Source organism: Bidens hawaiensis, unplaced genomic scaffold, assembly GCF_021521415.1.
Source record: "Bidens hawaiensis isolate Kalapana, Puna unplaced genomic scaffold, B.hawaiensis_p1.1 tig00029260_1, whole genome shotgun sequence".
Lineage (NCBI taxonomy): Eukaryota > Viridiplantae > Streptophyta > Magnoliopsida > Asterales > Asteraceae > Bidens > Bidens hawaiensis.
The window spans coordinates 174,942-197,285 of record NW_027494815.1 but is presented as its reverse complement, the minus strand read 5'-3'; the positions used below and the strand labels follow the sequence as shown (position 1 = coordinate 197,285).

Sequence of the window (22,344 nt, the reverse complement as noted above, 5' to 3'; positions counted from 1 at the left end):
AAAAGAAACTTATTGTCTATTTTGATTGTGGTGAGAAAAGTCACTTTAGTGCTGAATGCACAAAGAAGAAATCGGTAGTTGGAGGCGCCAGTGGAAGTGGTGCCGAGAATGAAGGAAAAAGGGGGAATGCCCGCGCATTTATGCTCAACACTCAGAAGGTGGGAGAATTACCAGACGTGATTACTGGCACGTTGCCTATCAATAATCTTTATGCTAGGGTTTTATTTGATTCTGGAGCTAATCAAAGTTTTATAAATTATAAGTTTTGTAATCTGTTAAATGAACCCCTAGCTAAGTTAAATAACCATTATGAAGTAGAAACGACTAATGGAAATCTAATCCGAATATCTGAAGTATTAAATAGTTATATTTCTTTAGCCGGACATGATATGCCATTACAACTATTACCTATGGAGTTAGCTGGATTTGATGTTATATTAGGAATGGATTGGCTAGCCGTCAACCAAGCCCGAATTTTATGTAACGAGAAAGCTATAGAGATACTAACTCCGAATAGGAAGATTATTCGAATAGCTGGCGACAAGGAATCTGGTCGAATTGGAATCATTTCAAAAATCAAGGCAAATCACTGTTTCAGTAAAGGTTGCCTAGCCTTTATGGCAAACGTAACTAAGGAACCTGAACCTAAAAATATGGAGGAAGTTCCAATCGTCTCCGAATTTAAGGACGTATTTCCTGATGAATTACCTGGAATCCCACCTGACCAAGAAGTTGAGTTTAGAATCGATCTAGTTCTAGGAATAGCTCCAATTGCTAAGTCTCCTTACAGATTGGCACCGACTGAAATGAAATAACTGAAAAAGCAATTGGATGAACTATTGGAAAAGGGGTTTATACGACCGAGTTCTTCGCCCTGGGGAGCTCCAATATTGTTTGTCAAGAAGAAAGATGGATCGATGAGAATGTGTATTGACTATCGGGAATTGAATAAAGTTACGATCAAGTATCAATATCCGTTACCACGAATCGATGATCTTTTCGATTAACTGCAAGGGGCGAGTTGTTTTTCTAAGATTGATCTGAGATCCGGGTATCATCAACTGAAGGTTCAAGAACAACATATATCAAAGACGGCATTCAGAACCCGATACGGACATTATGACTTCACTGTCATGTCTTTTGGACTCACTAATGCTCTGGCAACTTTTAAGGATATGATGAACCGACTATTTGGTTAAGTTTGTTATTGTCTTCATTGATGACATACTTATCTATTCAAAGACAAAAGAATATCATCAAGCTTATCTCAGAACTATATTAGAAACATTGAGGAAGGAATAGTTGTATTGTAAATTCTCAAAGTGTGAATTCTGGCTGTCCGAAGTACAATTCCTCGAACATATTGTTAATGAGAAAGGTATCCAAGTTGATCCAACCAAGATTTAAGCTATTACAAAATGGGAGAAACCCAAGACCCCATCACAAGTTAGAATTTTTCTGGGATTAGCTGGCTATTACGGAAGATTCATACAAAACTTTTCAAGAATAGCGGTTCCTTTGACTTTATTGACCCGAAAATCTGTGAAATTTGAATGGGGATCGAAGCAAGAAGAAGCTTTTGAAACTCTTAAATAGAAATTAACAAATGCACCTATCTTAGCCTTACCCGAAGGGGAAGATAACTTCATTTTTATTGTGATGCATTGCACACTGGAATGGGGTACGTTCTGATGCAAGAGAAGAAAGTAATTGCTTATGCTTCAAGACAGTTGAAAGTTCACGAGAAGAGCTACACCACTCACGACATTGAGTTAGGAGCTATAATTTTCGCTTTGAAGTTATGGCGACATTACTTATATGGTGTAAAGTTTACTGTCTATATTGATCATAAAAGTTTGAAGCACATATTTGATCAAAAAGAACTGAACATGAGACAAAGACGATGGATGGAAATGCTTAACGATTATGATTGTGAAATTGTCTATCATGAAGGTAAAGCTAATGTGGTGGCTGACGCTTTGAGTAGGAAGGAACACGAGAGGCCGAAAAGAGTTCGAGCTCTAAGGATAGAAATAAAGATTGATCTATTAACCGAAATATAAGAAACTCAGAAGTTAGCACTAGAACAAGATAATATAAAGGTCGAAAAAGAAAACGATGCAATAGATCAATTAGTTAAAGGTGATGATGATATACTCAGGTTAGAGAAAAGAATCTGGGTACCTTTGGTTGGAAGTTTACGGGCGAAAATCTTGGAAGAAGCCCACAAGTCAAAGTATATGATGCTAACGGGTAGCGACAAGATGTATTATAATCTTAAAGATGATTATTGGTGTATTGGAATGAAGAAAGAAATTTCCTTGTATGTGGCTAAATGTTTAACATGTTCAAAGGTTAAGGCTGAGCATCAGAAGCCATTAGGATTATTACAACAACCCGAAGTACCAATATGGAAATGGGACATGATTACTATGGATTTCATAATGAAATTACCTAAGACTTCTCAAAAAAATGATGCCATTTTGGTTATTGTTGATAGACTGACCAAATCTGCTCATTTCATTCCAATTCAAGAAACCTTTAGTATGGACAAGCTGGCGTAACTGTATATGGAAAATATTGTATCATTGCACGGTATGCCATTATCCATTATCTCTGACCGAGACAGTCGTATTACCTCCAATTTTTGGAGAAGTTTTCAAAAGGCGATGGGTACGCTCTAGAATTTAAGTACTGCTTATCACCCACAAACCGACGGACAAAGCGAAAGGACGATTCAAATATTAGAAGATATGCTTCGCGCTTGTGATATAGACTTAGGTGGTAGTTCGGATACTCACCTATCTCTAATGGAATTTTCGTATAACAACAGTTATCACACAAGCATACAAATGGCACCATATGAAGCATTATACGAGCGAAAGTGTAGAACGCCAATATGTTGTTCTGAAATTGGTGATAATCAATCGTCTGGTCCTGAAATCGTGCAACGAATGACTGATCAAGTGATTCAAATCCGGGAGAGACTGAAAGCAGTACATGATAGACAAAAGAGTTATGTTGACGTGAGACGAAAACCGCTAGAGTTAAAAGAAGGAGATAAAGTGTTGCTTAAAGTGTCACCTTGGAAGGGTGTTGTTCGTTTTAGGAAGAAAGGAAAGTTGGGTCCACATTTTGTTGGACCATTCAAGATTGTTGAAAGAATAGGTCTTGTAGCTTACCAATTAGAGTTGCCTGAAGAGATGCAAGGAATCCATGATGTGATCGGCCAGACAAGGAATCCATAAGGAATCCATGATGCAAGGAATCCATGATGTGATCGGCCAGACAAGAATAGGTCTTGTAGCTTACCGATTAGAGTTGCCTCTCCACCACGAGTCAAACCCGAGTAATATATTTGACTCGGTCACGGCTTACACATTCAAACACATGATACGGGCCTCTTCACCACGAGGATAACCTGAGTAATATATTTGACCCGATCACGGTTTAACATACAACGGGCCTATTCACCACGGGATTTTAAAACCCGGGTAATATATTTAACCTGCCAATATGATGATCACGCCACACGGGCCTTTTCACCACGGGATTTGAAAACCCGAGTAATATATTTGACCTGGCAGTGATCACCATGCACACACACATCAATAAGCCTACTCACATCATTTTTAGTCACACGGAACTAAATAACATCAACAATTTTAGGCTATAAGGTAACACATGCTCATATATATATATATATATATATATATATATATATATATATATATAATCCCAAAATATACCATATCACAAGTAAGCATCCTTAGTCACTAAGGACTAACCAATATCACTAATCATAGGCCATAGGGTAACACATGGGTAAACATACATATATAACACCTTAAGATATACTATAATACAAGTAAGCCTATGGGCCATAAGGTAAGACATGTGTATACATATATAAATATCATCCAAGAGATACCATGACACAAGTAAGCCTACGCAAGATCATTTAAACGGTTTATTGAGTAAAATTAGTTAGGTGTGTATGCTAGCCCAAAACTTGTAAAGAGTGAAAAGGGGGATCATGAACTCACCTGACACAAGGCATGAAATCACCTCGAGCTAGAGAACCCCTAAGTACTCCCAAAAATCAAACTCCTATCGGATTAGGAACAATAACTACTAACGGGCCGAATCAACTCGTTTATCCTACGAGGCATTCTAGCATGATTTGATTTACCTAAAGCCTCGGCCTTACCAAGTTCAATTACAACAGCCCCCGGGGCCTTGTATTTACCAAAACCTCCCTTAGCTAATACCGGTGACAAAGGATTCCCAAAATACCCCCGGAAGTTGCTAGTTGAACGAATATGCGCGTTTATGAGTCGTTTCGCACTTAACAACCAACTCAGCCCCGTGTCACACCCGGCCCTGAGCGGCGGAAACAGCCGGGCGCGCGCGAGTGGGGATTGATAATTAAGCACGGGCCATTGCAAACATTCAAAGATTTTCATTGCGCATGAAAAGTTTAATACAAATACATTACATTGTTTAAAAATTACATAAAAACATCCAAGTATAAAAACTGTTGAAGATTTCCACGCCATATCCCCTTGCGCGGCGGGAACAACCACGCGCATCGAAGGGATAGAACTAAAATCTTCCAAAAAGCTAGTTTTAGATGTTCAGCGTGAGGTGCTCTAAGTGTGACTCCATGCGCTACCTAGTTATCTCCTGAAAGACACGTAAAAACATTCGAATCAGTATAAACTGAGTGAGTTCACAAGTTTTAGTAACTTGATAAATCGTATTGCATCAAAATCTTGATACAAATCATTCTAAAACATAATTCTGATATCATCATTAAAACACATGCTTGGTAAAACATAGTTCTATCAACATATTCTGATAAAATCGTTCCGCGGTTTACGCGCGAACATTTCTGGGAACTGTGCTCGTCTGTGCAAAGTGGCGCTGCCACTACGAGCTAAAATAAGTAATACCGTCCCGCGGATTACGCGCGAACGTTTCAGGAAAAATGTGCTCGTCCATGCAAAGTGGCGCTGCCACTACGAGCTAATCAATAATTCCGTCCCGCGGGTTACGCGCGGACGTTTCAGGAAAATGTGCTCGTCCATGCAAAGTGGCGCTGCCACTACGAGCTAATCAATAATTCCGTCCCACGGGTTACGCGCGGACGTTGTGCCGGAAAACAAGGCGCTCGTCCATGCAAAGAGGTGTGACCCCTACGAGCGGGCTCAAACCCATAGTACTGCCCCATGACCATACTAGGCACTCGTCCATGCAAAGAGGTGCGACCCCTACGAGTGGGTGGATCAAACCAGCAGTCCCTACCCTTAGAGTTCCAATGGTAAAGTGATCACTTACTCGAGTTCTAGCGCACATACATCGAAAACCTTAGATAACCGTTCGCATTGCTCATCATGAAATATAATTTAAACACGTAATCGCTTGCATAGCTTGTAAGTATACCATGATAAAATATTATTTAAGTACGTGTCCCTCGCCCCGAAAACAGTTTAAAAATAGTGAAAACAGTGAAAATAGGGGCTGTGAGACTCACCTGTGGTTCTTGTTAAGGGATTAAATCGAGATTCGGGTTTTCTTGGTGTTGGCCTCGGAATTGAAGGTCTAGAATACGATTAAATAACAAGAAGTATATATATTAAGATCAAGAAATAGGAGAATATAAGGGTTGGAAAGTAGATCTCAAGGTTATATTCTCGGCTTACCTAGTAACAGGATCGGAAATGAAAACAACGGATGCTTGAGAGAGGATTAGTGCAAGTTTGCAGTTCTTTGAAGTGTGTTTTGGGTGATAATTTAGGTTACATATTTATAGGCAAACTCAAGGGAACACAATCCCTTGCTTTAGGGGATTGTAATCTTTTCATATCTAGGGGTAATGATGATAAAGTATGGAAATTATTATTATTTATTTAAGAGTGGAGTAGTGGATAAAAGATTTTGATTTGATTTGGTCAGGACATGCAGGTCTGGGGTTGGTGAGAATAGGGTGGCTGACAGTTGACTTTTCGTGTTACATTGTGCTTTTTCAGGTACTTTTGTTAGTGTACAGTAAAAAGTGGAAAATCTCTGAAAAACGCTACTGTTTCCTTTTGGGCGGGAGTAATCTCCTTACGTCTGGAGAATAGACTAAGTGTTCTGTGCGTATCACTTTGTGCGCATAGCTTTCTGCGTGAAGGACATTTCTTTGCTGCAGGTAGGTGCGTAACCTTTTCGCAGTTAGGGACATTGAGTTTCATTTGTAGATTCTCCAGGTGGTCTTGGTATTTCAACATAGTGATCAGTTATGTTGAAGTCAATTCCATCTTGGAGCTTCAGACAAACTAGCTCTCAATGTTCCCGCCATGCGGGGAGGTTAGTTCCCTTCCGCAAGCGCATAAACGATTTAGGATGCACCCGCCTTAGCATCATGCGGGATGGTCAGCCCATTAGACAACATAACGTTAAGGTGCATGAAAACATAAAGCCAAAACATTCGCGCATGGCGCATATAACATATGCCCACGCTGGTTCTTAACATGGCGCGCTCGCGCAGGGCGCACATAACAAATGCACGCGCTGATTCTAACATAGCGCGCTCGCGCAGGGCGCACATAACAAATGCACGCGCTGGTTCTTAACATGGCGCGCTCACGCAGGGCGCATATAACATAATTACCTAATATTTAGGTTGATTACTTGGTTTAAGGGATTGGGAATTTACCGGGTGTCACATTCTCCCCCTGTTAAGCGAATTTCGTCCCGAAATTTAGGAGACGTTGCTGGCAGAAGCCATGCTCTGAAAGAGGTGTGGGTATTTCATGCGCATCTGGTCTTCTCTTTCCCAAGTGAATTCAGGCCCACGCCTCGAGTTCCATTGAACCTTTACTAACTTGATTCTGCTTCTGCGTAACTTTTGTTCTTTCCAATCGGTTACTGCTATAGGTTCTTCTACGAAGTGCAGCTGTTTGTCGATGTGAACCTCTCCCAACGGTAAAATCAACGTTTCATCAGATAAACACTTTTTGAGGTTGGACACATGAAACGTATCATGAACTCCACTGAGTTCGGCGGGTAAACGGAGTTTATAAGCAACCGGACCGATCCTTTCCAGGATCTCAAATGGTCCAATGTAGCGCGGATTCAACTTTCCTCGCTTGCCGAAACGGGGGACTCCTTTCCATGGAGAGACTTTCAACAGTACTCTATCCCCTACTTGAAACTCCAATGGTTTTCTTCGCACATCTGCGTAGCTCTTCTGTCTGTCGCGCGCTGTCTTAAGGCGATCCCTTATCTGAAAAATCTTGTCTGTTGTTTCTTGGATCAATTCTGGACCAGTCATTTGCTTGTCACCCACTTCAGCCCAGCACAGTGGGGATCTACACTTGCGCCCATACAAAGCTTCAAACGGCGCAGCCTTGAGGCTTGTGTGATAGCTGTTGTTGTAAGAAAACTCAACCAATGGGAGATGAGTATCCCAGCTACCTCCGAAATCGATTGCACACGCGCGTAGCATATCTTCCAATGTCTGGATTGTTCGCTCGCTTTGCCCATCCGTTTGAGGATGATAAGCTGTACTCATATCAAGGCGAGTACCTAGAGCTCCTTGTAACGATCTCCAAAACCTTGATGTGAACCGACTATCTCTATCAGAAATGATGGACACTGGGACTCCATGTTTTGAAACTACTTCTCGAATATACAATCGGGCTAACTTTTCCATCTTATCGGTTTCCTTGATCGGCAGGAAGTGCGCTGACTTAGTTAGCCGATCCACAATAACCCAGATCGTGTCGTAACCCCCAGGTGTCCTTGGCAGTTTGGTGATGAAGTCCATAGAGATTTGTTCCCACTTCCACATGGGAATTTCTGGCTGTTGAAGCAACCCTGATGGTTTCTGGTATTCAGCCTTCACCTTCGAACACGTCAGGCATTTACTGACATACGTCGCGATGGCGCCTTTAAGATTGGGCCACCAATACAGCGTTTTAACATCTTGGTACATCTTGTCTGCGCCAGGATGTACGGAATACCGTGTCTTGTGAGCTTCGTTTAGTACTTGCTCGCGCAATCCTCCCTTGAGAGGGACCCATATGCGGTTAGCGAAATATAGATTGCCGTTCTCTTTAAGCTCCAAACTCTTAGTCATACCCCCAAGGCATTCATTTTTAACAAACTCTGGTTTCAAGGCTTCTTGCTGAGCGTCTCGGATGCGGGTAGAGAGATCTGCGTGAATGGTCAACCTTAGAGCCTTGACTCGTAGCGTTTTTATTCGCTCCTTCCTACTTAGCGCGTCTGCTACCACATTCGCCTTTCCAGGGTGGTACTTAATTTCACAATCATAATCATTCAACAACTCCACCCATCTTCGTTGCCTCATGTTTAAATCTTTCTGATCAAATATATGTTGAAGGCTCTTGTGATCCGTAAAGATTATACACTTTGTACCATAGAGGTAATGGCGCCAAATCTTTAGCGCGAAGACAACCGCTCCAAGTTCCAGATCATGCGTTGTGTAGTTCTTTTCATTGGTCTTGAGTTGGCGTGAGGCATACGCTATGACTTTGTCTCGCTGCATAAGGACACATCCAAGTCCCTGATATGAAGCGTCGCAGTAAACAACGATGTCATCCATCCCCTCGGGCAAAGACAAAATTGGCGCACTACATAACTTCTGTTTTAACGTTTGAAATGCTGTTTCCTGACTTTCGCCCCAAACAAACTTCTTGTCTTTCTGAGTTAGCGCGGTCAGAGGTAGAGCTATCTTGGAGAAGTTCTCAATGAAGCGTCGATAGTAGCCAGCTAGTCCTAGGAATTGTCTCACCTCAGTTGGGGTTTTTGGCGCTTCCCAGTTTTCGATGGCCTTGACTTTGGAAGGATCAACGTGTATTCCTTTCTCGTTTACAACGTGACCGAGAAAGTGAACTTCTCTAAGCCAAAACTCGCACTTGGAAAACTTCGCATACAACTTTTCTTTCCTCAACAATTCCAAAATCAATCTCAGGTGTTGCTCATGCTCGGCCTTGGTCCGTGAGTAAATCAGAATATCATCTATAAACACAATCACAAACTTGTCCAAGTATGGTTTGCATACGCGGTTCATCAGATCCATGAATACAGCCGGCGCATTAGTTAGCCCGAAAGGCATCACTAAGAACTCATAATGGCCGTATCTAGATCGGAAGGCTGTTTTCGGCACATCTTCCTCATGGACCCTAAGTTGGTGGTATCCTGACCGTAGATCTATCTTCGAATAATAACTGGATCCCTGCAACTGGTCAAATAAGTCGTCAATCCTCGGTAAGGGGTACCGATTTTTGACTGTCAGCTTGTTCAGTTCCCTGTAGTCAATACACATTCTGAACGAACCATCCTTCTTCTTAACAAACAGTACTGGAGCTCCCCAAGGTGAAAAGCTTGGGCGTATGAAACCCTTATCCAATAGTTCCTGTAACTGATTGGATAGCTCTTGCATCTCAGATGGAGCTAATCGATAAGGCGCTCGAGCTACTGGCGCAGCTCCTGGGACCAAATCAATACGAAACTCGACTTGTCGCGGCGGCGGTAATCCGGGCAAATCTTCAGGAAAAACTTCTGGAAATTCGCGCACTACTGGTAAGTCTTCAATTCTTCGCTCATCTCCTTTATTCTCTACGACATGCGCCAGGAAGGCGTAGCACCCTTTCCTTAGGCACTTACGCGCCTTTAGGCACGAAATCAGTTTCGTCGCAACTCCCCTTCTTTCCCCTTGAATTACCAAGGTTTCTCCGTTCAACAGTGGGATCCGAACCTGCTTCTCATGGCAAATAACTTCCGCGTGGTTCTCGACTAACCAATCCATACCTACCACAATGTCAAAACTTCCCAAGTCTATTGGCAACAAATTAATATTGAACCCGTGACCTCCCATGACTATTACACATTGTTCAGTTCTTTCGTTCGCGCATAACTGCCTACCATTGGCTAGTTCTATAGTATAAGGCGTGTCTAGCCTACTGGTTGCTAGGCCTAGGGAGTCTTTAAACTCAGCGGATATAAAACTTAGGTCAGCGCCAGTATCAAATAAGACAGATGCAAAATGTCCGTTAAGCAAAAACGTACCGGTTACCACATTCGGCTCTTCTTTAGCTTCGCCTGCGCCGATCACAAAAGCTCTCCCGCGAGCTTGGTTCCCCTTTTGCGGGCAATCCCGACTAAAATGCCCTGGCTTCCCGCATGCGTAGCAGTTGTCGCTTGCTCCAGCTTCTCTGACACGGCAATTCATCGTCTTGTGCCCTGGTCTGCCACATTTGGCGCATTCGATTCTTGCGCATTCACCCTCGTGGTGATACTTGCATTTGTTGCACCATGGGCGAGGCCCGCTGTATCCTTTTCGTGGTGGCTCCGCGGCCTGAATCGCGTAAGTCCTTGCGCTCTCCTGCTTCTTGAACGGTGGCTGCTTGGGGTCGGACCCTCGGTGGTGAGAGTTCCATTTCCTCTTGGGATCAGAGGTTCGCTGCTCGATTCCGCGCGTAGTTAACATACCCGCACGGACCGTATCCCTTGTAAGGGTGATGGCCCGCGCTACCGCCTCATCAAAAGTTGGAGGCGCTGCGGCGTTGAGCGGAACCCTAACAACAGGAGGTAACCCAAAAATATACCTCTCGATCTTCTTTTCCTCCGTGTTTGCCATGTCTGGCACCAACTGGCAAAGCTCGTTGAACCGGTTGTTGTAGGCGTCGATATCCGTTCCTACCATGGTGTGGTTCCAGAATTCCTGTTGTAGACTCTGGATTTCTGCGCGAGAGCAGAACTTTCTCATCATCATTTCCTTCAGTTCCTCCCAGGTCTTGTGGAGAGCAACTTCTCGCCCCAATGTTTTCGTTTGAAGCTTCCACCAAGACGAAGCTGCTTCTTGGAACATGCAGGTCGCGTAAAGGACCTTCTGGTTCTCACTACATCCGCTAATGGAGAGAACTGTCTCCATCTTGTCAATCCAGTTGTAGAGCCCAATGGCCCCTTCGGTACCCTTGAATGGCCAAGGCTTACAGGCCATGAATGTCTTGTAGGAGCATCCTTTGTCCAAGGCTCCTGATTCGGGTTCTGGGGTCTCATTCTGACGACCCTGACTTGATTCGGCCTTGCTGGCCTCATGTGTTGCGATTGCTTGCGCGATTATTTCCGCGAGTTCCTCGGGTGTCATGGTAATTCCTTTGGCTTTAGTTGGAGGCATTCTCGCTTTAAAAGAGAATGAAAATATATCAAACTTAGCGCATGTACTCTGAGCACATAATGTTATCATTATTTACTAGACACTGTGTGACCCGTGTTCCTAAGTGTGTGTATAGTTTCTTTTGAAAATATTTTCTTTGAAAAATATTTCATGCGATTCCCCAACGGTTATAGTCTAGGTTAAAACTTCTTTTCCTAGTTCGCTATAACCAGTGCTCTGATACCAATCTGTCACACCCGGCCCTGAGCGGCGGAAACAGCCGGGCGCGCGCGAGTGGGGATTGATAATTAAGCACGGGTCATTGCAAACATTCAAAGATTTTCATTGCGCATGAAAAGTTTAATACAAATACATTACATTGTTTAAAAATTACATAAAAACATCCAAGTATAAAAACTGTTGAAGATTTCCACGCCATATCCCCTTGCGCGGCGGGAACAACCACGCGCATCGAAGGGATAGAACTAAAATCTTCCAAAAAGCTAGTTTTAAATGTTCAGCGTGAGGTGCTCTAAGTGTGACTCCATGCGCTACCTAGTTATCTCCTGAAAGACACATAAAAACATTCGAATCAGTATAAACTGAGTGAGTTCACAAGTTTTAGTAACTTGATAAATCGTATTGCATCATAATCTTGATACAAATCATTCTAAAACATAATTCTGATATCATCATTAAAACACATGCTTGGTAAAACATAGTTCTATCAACATATTCTGATAAAATCGTTCCGCGGTTTACGCGCGAACATTTCTGGGAACTGTGCTCGTCTGTGCAAAGTGGCGCTGCCACTACGAGCTAAAATAAGTAATACCGTCCCGCGGATTACGCGCGAACGTTTCAGGAAAAATGTGCTCGTCCATGCAAAGTGGCGCTGCCACTACGAGCTAATCAATAATTCCGTCCCGCGGGTTACGCGCGGACGTTTCAGGAAAATGTGCTCGTCCATGCAAAGTGGCGCTGCCACTACGAGCTAATCAATAATTCCGTCCCGCGGGTTACGCGCGGACGTTGTGCCGGAAAACAAGGCGCTCGTCCATGCAAAGAGGTGCGACCCCTACGAGTGGGCTCAAACCCATAGTACTGCCCCATGACCATACTAGGCACTCGTCCATGCAAAGAGGTGCGACCCCTACGAGTGGGTGGATCAAACCAGCAGTCCCTACCCTTAGAGTTCCAATGGTAAAGTGATCACTTACTCGAGTTCTAGCGCACATACATCGAAAACCTTAGATAACCGTTCGCATTGCTCATCATGAAATATAATTTAAACACGTAATCGCTTGCATAGCTTGTAAGTATACCATGATAAAATATTATTTAAGTACGTGTCCCTCGCCCCGAAAACAGTTTAAAAATAGTGAAAACAGTGAAAATAGGGGCTGTGAGACTCACCTGTGGTTCTTGTTAAGGGATTAAATCGAGATTCGGGTTTTCTTGGTGTTGGCCTCGGAATTGAAGGTCTAGAATACGATTAAATAACAAGAAGTATATATATTAAGATCAAGAAATAGGAGAATATAAGGGTTGGAAAGTAGATCTCAAGGTTATATTCTCGGCTTACCTAGTAACAGGATCGGAAATGAAAACAACGGATGCTTGGGAGAGGATTAGTGCAAGTTTGCAGTTCTTTGAAGTGTGTTTTGGGTGATAATTTAGGTTACATATTTATAGGCAAACTCAAGGGAACACAATCCCTTGCTTTAGGGGATTGTAATCTTTTCATATCTAGGGGTAATGATGATAAAGTATGGAAATTATTATTATTTATTTAAGAGTGGAGTAGTGGATAAAAGATTTTGATTTGATTTGGTCAGGACATGCAGGTCTGGGGTTGGTGAGAATAGGGTGGCTGACAGTTGACTTTTCGTGTTACAGTGTGCTTTTTCAGGTACTTTTGTTAGTGTACAGTAAAAAGTGGAAAATCTCTGAAACACGCTACTGTTTCCTTTTGGGCGGGAGTAATCTCCTTACGTCTGGAGAATAGACTAAGTGTTCTGTGCGTATCACTTTGTGCGCATAGCTTTCTGCGTGAAGGACATTTCTTTGCTGCGGATAGGTGCGTAACATTTTCGCAGTTAGGGACATTGAGTTTCATTTGTAGATGCTCCAGGTGGTCTTGGTATTTCAACATAGTGATCAGTTATGTTGAAGTCAATTCCATCTTGGAGCTTCAGACAAACTAGCTCTCAATGTTCCCGCCATGCGGGGAGGTTAGTTCCCTTCCGCAAGCGCATAAACGATTTAGGATGCACCCGCCTTAGCATCATGCGGGATGGTCAGCCCATTAGACAACATAACGTTAAGGTGCATGAAAACATAAAGCCAAAACATTCGCGCATGGCGCATATAACATATGCCCACGCTGGTTCTTAACATGGCGCGCTCGCGCAGGGCGCACATAACAAATGCACGCGCTGATTCTAACATAGCGCGCTCGCGCAGGGCGCACATAACAAATGCACGCGCTGGTTCTTAACATGGCGCGCTCACGCAGGGCGCATATAACATAATTACCTAATATTTAGGTTGATTACTTGGTTTAAGGGATTGGGAATTTACCGGGTGTCACATTCTCCCCCTGTTAAGCGAATTTCGTCCCGAAATTTAGGAGACGTTGCTGGCAGAAGCCATGCTCTGAAAGAGGTGTGGGTATTTCATGCGCATCTGGTCTTCTCTTTCCCAAGTGAATTCAGGCCCACGCCTCGAGTTCCATTGAACCTTTACTAACTTGATTCTGCTTCTGCGTAACTTTTGTTCTTTCCAATCGGTTACTGCTATAGGTTCTTCTACGAAGTGCAGCTGTTTGTCGATGTGAACCTCTCCCAACGGTAAAATCAACGTTTCATCAGATAAACACTTTTTGAGGTTCTTAACATGGCGCGCTCACGCAGGGCGCATATAACATAATTACCTAATATTTAGGTTGATTACTTGGTTTAAGGGATTGGGAATTTACCGGGTGTCACACCCGTGTGGACCAAAATTAATAAAATCACAGCCAACAAGTCCACAAGACACTACACGAGTTAGATGGGTCGGTAATTCGCAAGCACAACGCACAAACTACCAATAAACGCGAATTTGCGTTGTACTGACCCGTTTGAGTAACCGACAACCCATTCAGCCCCAATACTTAAAAAAATAGTTCTTCACAGCCAACAAATCATACCGAGGCTACAACATTCGAATTGGTTGTTAATTCCCTCAAACAACACGCTAGACACAACAATTAGCAAACTAGACAACCGAAACCTAGTTTTCACATTATCAACAATAGACCACTCTAACGAATGCCAAGACGCATAATACTAAAGTATGATATACAAGAATTACCTAGGAAGATGATGGAGCAAGAACTTCAATGAATACAGCCCCGAAAGATGCTCAAAAGGGCAGCCACCGGTTAAGCCTAAAACGAACATATCGATCAATAACGAGTATAAGGAGCAGATTTTAGCATGCAAAGACGTATTTTATTACATAGGAAGACCATAGAAATAAATTATGAAATATTTACCAGAGTTTAATAAATGTCTTAGGTTTATAAAGATATTTTAATTATATTTTTCTAGTGGACACAAAAATCATAAAAATTCCTCCAACACAAAAAGGTACGTTCAGCTATAGCAGTGCGCAGCAAAAGTATTTTATTTTTTTAAAACTCATTACCAAACAAAATTAAACGGTTCCAATTTGGTTGTAATCTTAACTCAAAATGTGAACTTTCAGAAGTGGAATCAATGAATTTTGACATTTTAAAAAGGAGTTATAATGTAGGGAAGACAGACTAGAATCTGTCACCCGCATCAGTTTTGACACACAATTTTATAAAATCATAAAAACCATTCTAATCTCGTCCACAAATTACAAATTATACCTTTCTGGAAACTAGACTCAAGTTACAATATCATGGAAACAAGAATCGATCAAAAACAATAAATTTACATCGAGTTACAGACCGAACAATAAACGAGTACGAATCTGGCAGAACCTGTTACAATCAAAACTCATACCCTAACATGTTTATGACATCTACAGGGTTCAAGAAGGGCTTTAATGGTGAAAAAGACTTGCGTTGGTATATTACTAATCTTGAATTTGAGTTTTTACACCTTTAATATGGCTGGAAAAAGGAAAAACGAACTTGGGGTGGCTAGGAAAGATGCGATCGGCCAGACAAGAAAAGGATTAGGGCTTTCTTTTTTTTTTATATTTGATGTTATAATATAATAATTAACACTCTAGCCCCTCAACTTGTACAAATGCATTAACTTGAGCGAAAGGTTGGATGATTTAACTTACGGGAATGACAAGGAGGTCCCCGAAGATTGTTGGATCAAACTCGATAAATATAAAAACTCTACAACGTGCATGCCATTAAACGAAAATGTCGGGTGCTACATAATAATCTAACACTTTAACTTATAAAAGGCGGTGTTTTGATCAAAAGGATGGATAAACGGATTTTTAAAACGCATTACAAGGTTCTAAATTAGAAAGATGAAACCCCGACTTTTAAACAAACATTTATAAACCATCAAACCGATTAACGAAATTTACGGGCATTACAAAATTGCTGATGTTTTCTTAGTTCTTACTCATCGACTAGCTGATTAAGATAGGATTATGGTTGAGTTATGTTATTATGTAGTTATTAGAAGTTAGTTATGGATATAGTCGTTAAACTTAACTGATTTTCCAAATAATGTTTTATTGAATATAATAATGTTATCTCTACGTGAAGTAATGCTATCAAAACTATTATTTTGACAGGCACGCAGTAACTGGAAGGGGGATATCATTAGTAGACTCTTCTTGTCTAAGGAAAGTAATTCGTACACATCCCAATCAACCGCGGGATCCGTTTACTTACCTGGAGAAGATTGCCAACGTGATATCCTTTATTAAGCCAAAGCGTGCTGATGTGCTTGAAGTAGTTTAATATTTATTAACTAAATTAACTAAAAATAAACATTAAGTAATACTCTAGACTCTCTAAAACTCGACTAAACTACTAACCGGCAAGTGAACCGATCGACTCTACTAAAGCTAAGTAAGTCCGGATATCGAACCCACGAGACTCTTCTAAATTACATTTAACAGCTAACTAGACTCGACTACAAAACACGACTTATTAATTATATTTGTTTGGGGGTTTTAAAATACTAATTTAATACTATAATTAAAAACTAATTAAGAAAACAAGTAATTTAAATGAAAACGAAGTTTGTTATGAAGATAAGATGATGATGAGAAAACTACCTAGGCTAGACTCCCCTAAATTTCAGTAATGAATTGGCTCGGGAAAATATTTAGTTATGGACTGAGATCATAAAATAGACATTTAAAAGAAAACCCGAATAGCACCACTGACCCTTCTCAAGAGAAACCTATGGATTTCTAACAAGTTTTAACGCACACCAGTATTAAAAATCAAGTTCGCTTATGGTCACCCAATTGTTTATAATTTAGTTCCTTTATACAAAATCCTACCTTATAGCGCGGAAATCAAAGGCAATTTACTATACATAATTAATTTGATAAACAATAATAAATAATCAACCCTACACGGACTCCTTACGAAGAACTAAATCTAGCAAGATTAAATAGTAAAGACTTATCAGTAACCTAGCACTTTACAGATTTTAGGTTAGCAGCACACTTAAGTTTATTTGACAATATTATTCCTTTGTCTTATCATGACATAAATCATAAAATAATCAAAAACAAAAAGTAATTGACCTAATAACAATCCTATCATATGATAAACAATAATCAAGGAGAACTATGAAATAAAACTCATCAAACAACCCTAAGCATTCATACGCATCAATTAATTATAGATAAATCTTTAACTAAATCATAAAAACCATAACGTAAATAAATCCCAAAGACAAATCAAAACATCAAAATAAGTTCATCATAAGCCTAGATAGTTCATGCAATTTAGCCTAGCATCTTAGGTTTAAACAAATCAAACAAATAAGAATTCATGATGATAAAATAATGAAAACGAAAGAAACAAAAGATAAAATCCGTGTTCTTCGTCTTCAACCAATATGCGCAACACCGGCTGATTCTCTAACTCCAAAGCTACCTGAAACTGCTCTCGGACTTCTCGGAACCCACCAAATTCGTCTGGACTTCAAGGTATGATTAATTGTGAGTTTAGGGGTCTTTTTATAGGCAACAGGGGTCCAAAAATAAGTTAAGACGGTTAACAGTTGGAACATTCTGGACATGGGCTGACAAAGAGGCCACCGCGCCGCGCGACGGGCCTGGCCACCCTGGCCTCGCGGCGCTCCGGCAGGTGGGGGGGGCCTGGCCGGCCTAGCCACTCCGGTTCTCTCCTGGTTCGGTCCGGTTCGTTTTCCGATGCGTCAGTTCTCCGGTTTGGCTTGTTTTTGATCGTTTTTCGCCCTCTTTTCACCAGAATTAAAACTCGAAACCTAAAACATAAAACCTTGTTAGTAGTATACAAATCTTACGTGAAACCGAACATAAACTAATAAAATATTAAATAAATGTACACGGGATTAATGTATAATAAACGTTATATCACGTACTATTCCAAATGTCATATATAAATCCAAAGTATTTTCATAAACGACTATAACTCTACTAAGATTAGGTCAGACCTAGGAGTCTGTTGATCAGACCTCGAGTCTGCTGAACTGAATCAGACCTATGACTCTGCTGAACAGACATCGAGTTTGCTGAACAGAAACAGGCTTAAAGTCAACTGAATATTACCAACTATGAACTTATGCATGCCTATTATAATTATAGGTTAATAGCATACCGAGAGAAGAAGTTCTGATAACACCAACTAATAATACAAGGTGAACACGTTAACCTTTTATGGTCTGAACTAATTTTACTCTTGTAATAGACAGGTTGTTTATTGCAAAGAGTCTGATAAATGTTTATATGAGATTATTGTCTCTAAAATCATTATAATTCAAAATAGATAATAAAAAGAAACTCAGACCGAATACACATGTGTCTGGATCCATACATAACTGATAATTGGTATACAAAACCAAGTCAATCATAACTAGTTCTCCAACAGGGTTACATAGCCTAGGGGAAGGTTGTCTCCGAACAGGGCTATGTACTCGGGGAACCTTTGAATTGTGTGTTTAGGGCAGTGGTACAAATCCCAGGAATGACAGGCGTTCCTGCTGAGTTTGTGAAATAGAAAACTATATTTTTATTTAACGACTGTTATAAACTGTTTTATCGAGTCAACATTTCACCAGCATATAGCTGACATGTTTTTCCAACCCATGCAGGTAATTAGATGATCATAGATGGTATACAAGGATTGGAGTCATTAGAAGATCGCTTTAGATGGCTCGATTTTGAATATTATTAAATCCTTGTAATATTAATATCACTGTTTTGTAAAACTGAAACTCGGGTGTTTAACTCCCGAGTAATTTTGATAATGTAAATTAATATTTTAATATATTTAAAGACTTACGCTAAAATGAACCCGCTACTCTGATATATTTACAAAACCAGATACCAACCCGGGACGTCACACCCAGGCCCTGGATCGGGGTGTGATAACATGACTGCTATCCTCTTCCATAAATTGATTTGAAAATGGACGTGGTGGCACCATAAAGATTCAAATGCTTCCTGGATGCATATAAAGGGTACTACCAGATCCATATGGCCGCTCGCGACGAAGATAAAATGGCCTTTCGCACAGATCAAGGAACTTTTTGCTACAGGATGATGCCCTTCAGGCTGAAAAACGTGGGTTCCACATACCAAAGATTGATGGATAATACATTCAAGAATCAGATTGGAAGAAATTTAGAAATGTACATGGTAGATCTTGTGATTAAGAGTATCGAAGAAGACCAGATACTGCGTGATATTGAAGATGTCTTTGATATGATGAAAAAGATAAATATGAAGTTCAATCCTGCCAAATGTACCTTTGGTATCGAAGAATGAAAATTTTTGGAAGTCATCATAACGAGTGAGGGGTTTAAAGCTAACCCAGAAAAAGTTCAGGCGAATGCCCTCCCCATCCTCCCTAAAAGAAAGGCAAACGATGAATGGTAGGTTGGTGGCATTAAACAAGTTTTTGGCTAATCATGCATCCAAATCCCTCCCCTTCGTGTCCACGCTTCGAAATTGCTTGATTTAAGCACATTTTAAATGGACACCAGAGGCGGAAAAGACCTGTCTAGAAGTCAAAAAAGTGTTTAATGGAACTCCCGACGCTGACCGCGCCACACGCAGGAGAACCATTGACGCTATACCTTTCTGCATTTGACATAGCAGTAGGCGCAGTTCTGCTAACAAGCAGGAAGACCGTCCAAACACCAATCTACTATGTTAGTAAAACTTTGGCGGATGCAGAGACTCGCTACTCCATGTTAGAAAAACAGGAGTTAGCCTTAGTGTACGTGTCAAGAAGGCTCCGGAGATATTTTCAAGGTCACCCTATCAATGTGTTGACAGGTTACAAATTAAAGAATGTGTTGGGTAAACCAGTACTTTCGTGGAGATTGGCAAAATAGGTAATCGAGCTAGGTGAACATTCTATCGAGTACAAGCCCAGGCCACCATAAAGGGACAAGTCTTGGCAGACTTCATTACCGAAGTCCCAAGTGAAAAAGAACAGGAATGTTTGAATGAACAGTAACCTCCCATCCTGCCGGAACAAGACGAAGTGTGGTCTTTATTCACCGACGAAGCATCAAGTGGTGAGGGTTCTGGAGCAGGCTTAAGACTCATAAACCCAGAAGGTCAAGAGTTCGCATACGCCATCAGATTGAACTTCAAAAGTACGAATAATGAAGTGGAGTATGAGCTGGCCGGGTTGAGAATTGCCAAAAAAATTAGGCGTTTGTCACCTAGAGGCACGAGTTGATTCTATGCTGATTGCAGGACAGGTTACCGGAACATATGAAGCAAAGAATGAAATTATGGCCTCATATCTGTCTCAGGCGACAGAACTCATGCAACAATTCAAGTCTTGTAGAGTTATTCATATAAAAAGAAGCGAGAATCAACCCACTGATGCATTGAGTAAATTGGCATCCACAAGTTTTGAGCACCTAGCCAGAGATATACAGATAAAGGTGTTTGATAGTCCATCTGTCCCCCAGCATCAAGTTCTAGTTATTCAAACTAGGATAGTCTCTTGGATGACACCAATTGTTGATTATTTGTCTCTAAAACCCTTACGGAGGATAAAGCTGAAGTAAGAAAGATCTGACATAAAGCATTGCATTATCAAATGCAGGATGGAATCCTCTACATGAGATCCTTTCTTGGCGCGCTCCTTCGATGTGTAGACACGGAAGACGCAAAGTATTTTATCAGAGAAATTCATGAAGGAATTTGTGGTTTACACGCAGGGCCAAGGATGGTGGTGGCAAAAAATAATGAAAGCCGGGTACTATTGGTCGAGTATGCATGTGGATGCACTAAAAGAAATCAGAAAGTGTGACTAATGCCAGAGACATGAGCCACACATACTTTGCCCTCAAAATGAGCTATTGTCGGTGTCGTCTGCTTGGCCGTTACAGAAATGGGCAATTGGCATTATGGGCCCATTTCCAGAGGCACCTGGGCGGGTCAAATATTTATTGGTTGCCATTGATTACTTCACCAAATGGATGGAGGCCAAGCCATTAGCAACTATAATAGCTGCGAATATAAAGAAATTTATTTGGGAATTTATTATATGTCTCTTTGGCCTCCCGTAATCCATTGTAAGCGATAATGGAACACAATTAGTGGATAAAAGTGTACAGGAATGGTTAACGGAGTTGCACATCACTCAGATGTTTACTTCAGTCGCGCGTCTGCAAGCCAATGGGCAACTGGAGCGGGCGAATAGAAGTATCAAAGATGGAATCAAAGCTTTATTAGGCACAAAAAGAACTGGATGGGTTGATGAGCTGCCACATGTTTTGTGGGCTCATAGAACTCACAAGAAGACAAGTAATTCTGAAACGCCGTTCAATCTAACCTACGGAACCGAGGCCATGATTCCGACAGAGATTGGGGGTTCCATCTGTGAGAACACTCCTTAGCATCTAAAATAAAAAGGAGTTGCGCTTAAACCTAGAACTCTTATAGGAACGAAGAGAGTTGGCAGTTATCAGAGAAAACAAGTATAAGCACCAACTCCAGAAATACTACGTATTCCGGAGCAACAAAGCATCAAATGCTGAATTACCCAAGAAATTAGCCCCAAATTGGGAGGGACCCTATTATATTCACGCGGTTCTTGACAAAGGCGCATACAAGTTGGAAAAATTAGACGGAACATTGATCCCTAGAAATTGGAATGTGGCACGCACAACTTAAAAGATGTTATTTGTAATCGCTTACGAGCCATTTTTAAGCCTGTGTGCCAATTTTCTTCTGGTCTACGTACCAACTTTGGATGTAAATTTTAAAGTCCTTTTGTGATATAAAGACAAAGTTACGCATCACTTATTTGTGTACAGTTTTTAGTATATTTTGTTGATCTGTGTGTCAAAGAAGTATGCTAATTGCACATGGAAAACTTACACTTTAAATATTGTATAATTGCCCCGCGTGTCATTCCTATAGTTTTTATATATGATCTGTGCATCATATTTGTGGCGTGCGAAGGCCTGCATGCCAGTAGTTCGCACGATCATCCTTTATTTTGAATACATGACGAGTTTAAATTGAAAACATTTATATTATTATTCACATAGCAAGACAAAATGTGGAAACCATGCAATTTATTTATAAAAAAGGGATTACAAAAGAAAAGTGAAGCAAAAAACAATTACATTCTGAAAAAAAAAGTATTCTTGTTCTTGGAAGAAGTCTTGAAGTTGCTGAACGCCATTATCTTGCAAAGCGAACTCTTGGACGACATCTTGGATCTCAAAATGAAGCTCGTCCAAGGCTTGTAATTGGTGGCATATTCTGCATTAGTATCCAAATCATGCAACTCGAACTCTTCCAAAGAGCGCCTTTCCTGCGGAAATGAAACTCCTTCCTGGAATCCTGCCTTGCACCCTGATTCGTGTGAAGCATGTAGAAGCTCAGCAAGGCAATTTCCCAGTTCTGCACCATCGCGGATATGCCCGATAGTGTGCAATAAGGGAACGATAATTAAAACTTTGATAAATGTA

At 41.0% G+C, this 22,344-nt stretch overlaps 1 protein-coding gene across 1 annotated transcript; it reads left to right on the top strand.

Annotated features, from left to right (window-relative positions):
* The first annotated feature begins 410 nt into the window (after positions 1-410).
* On the top strand, positions 411-815 carry LOC143578368 (uncharacterized). The gene has a single exon (XM_077061965.1). The coding sequence runs from the start codon at positions 411-413 to the stop codon at positions 813-815; it is 405 nt and encodes a 134-aa protein (XP_076918080.1).
* The last annotated feature ends 21,529 nt before the right edge of the window (positions 816-22,344 follow it).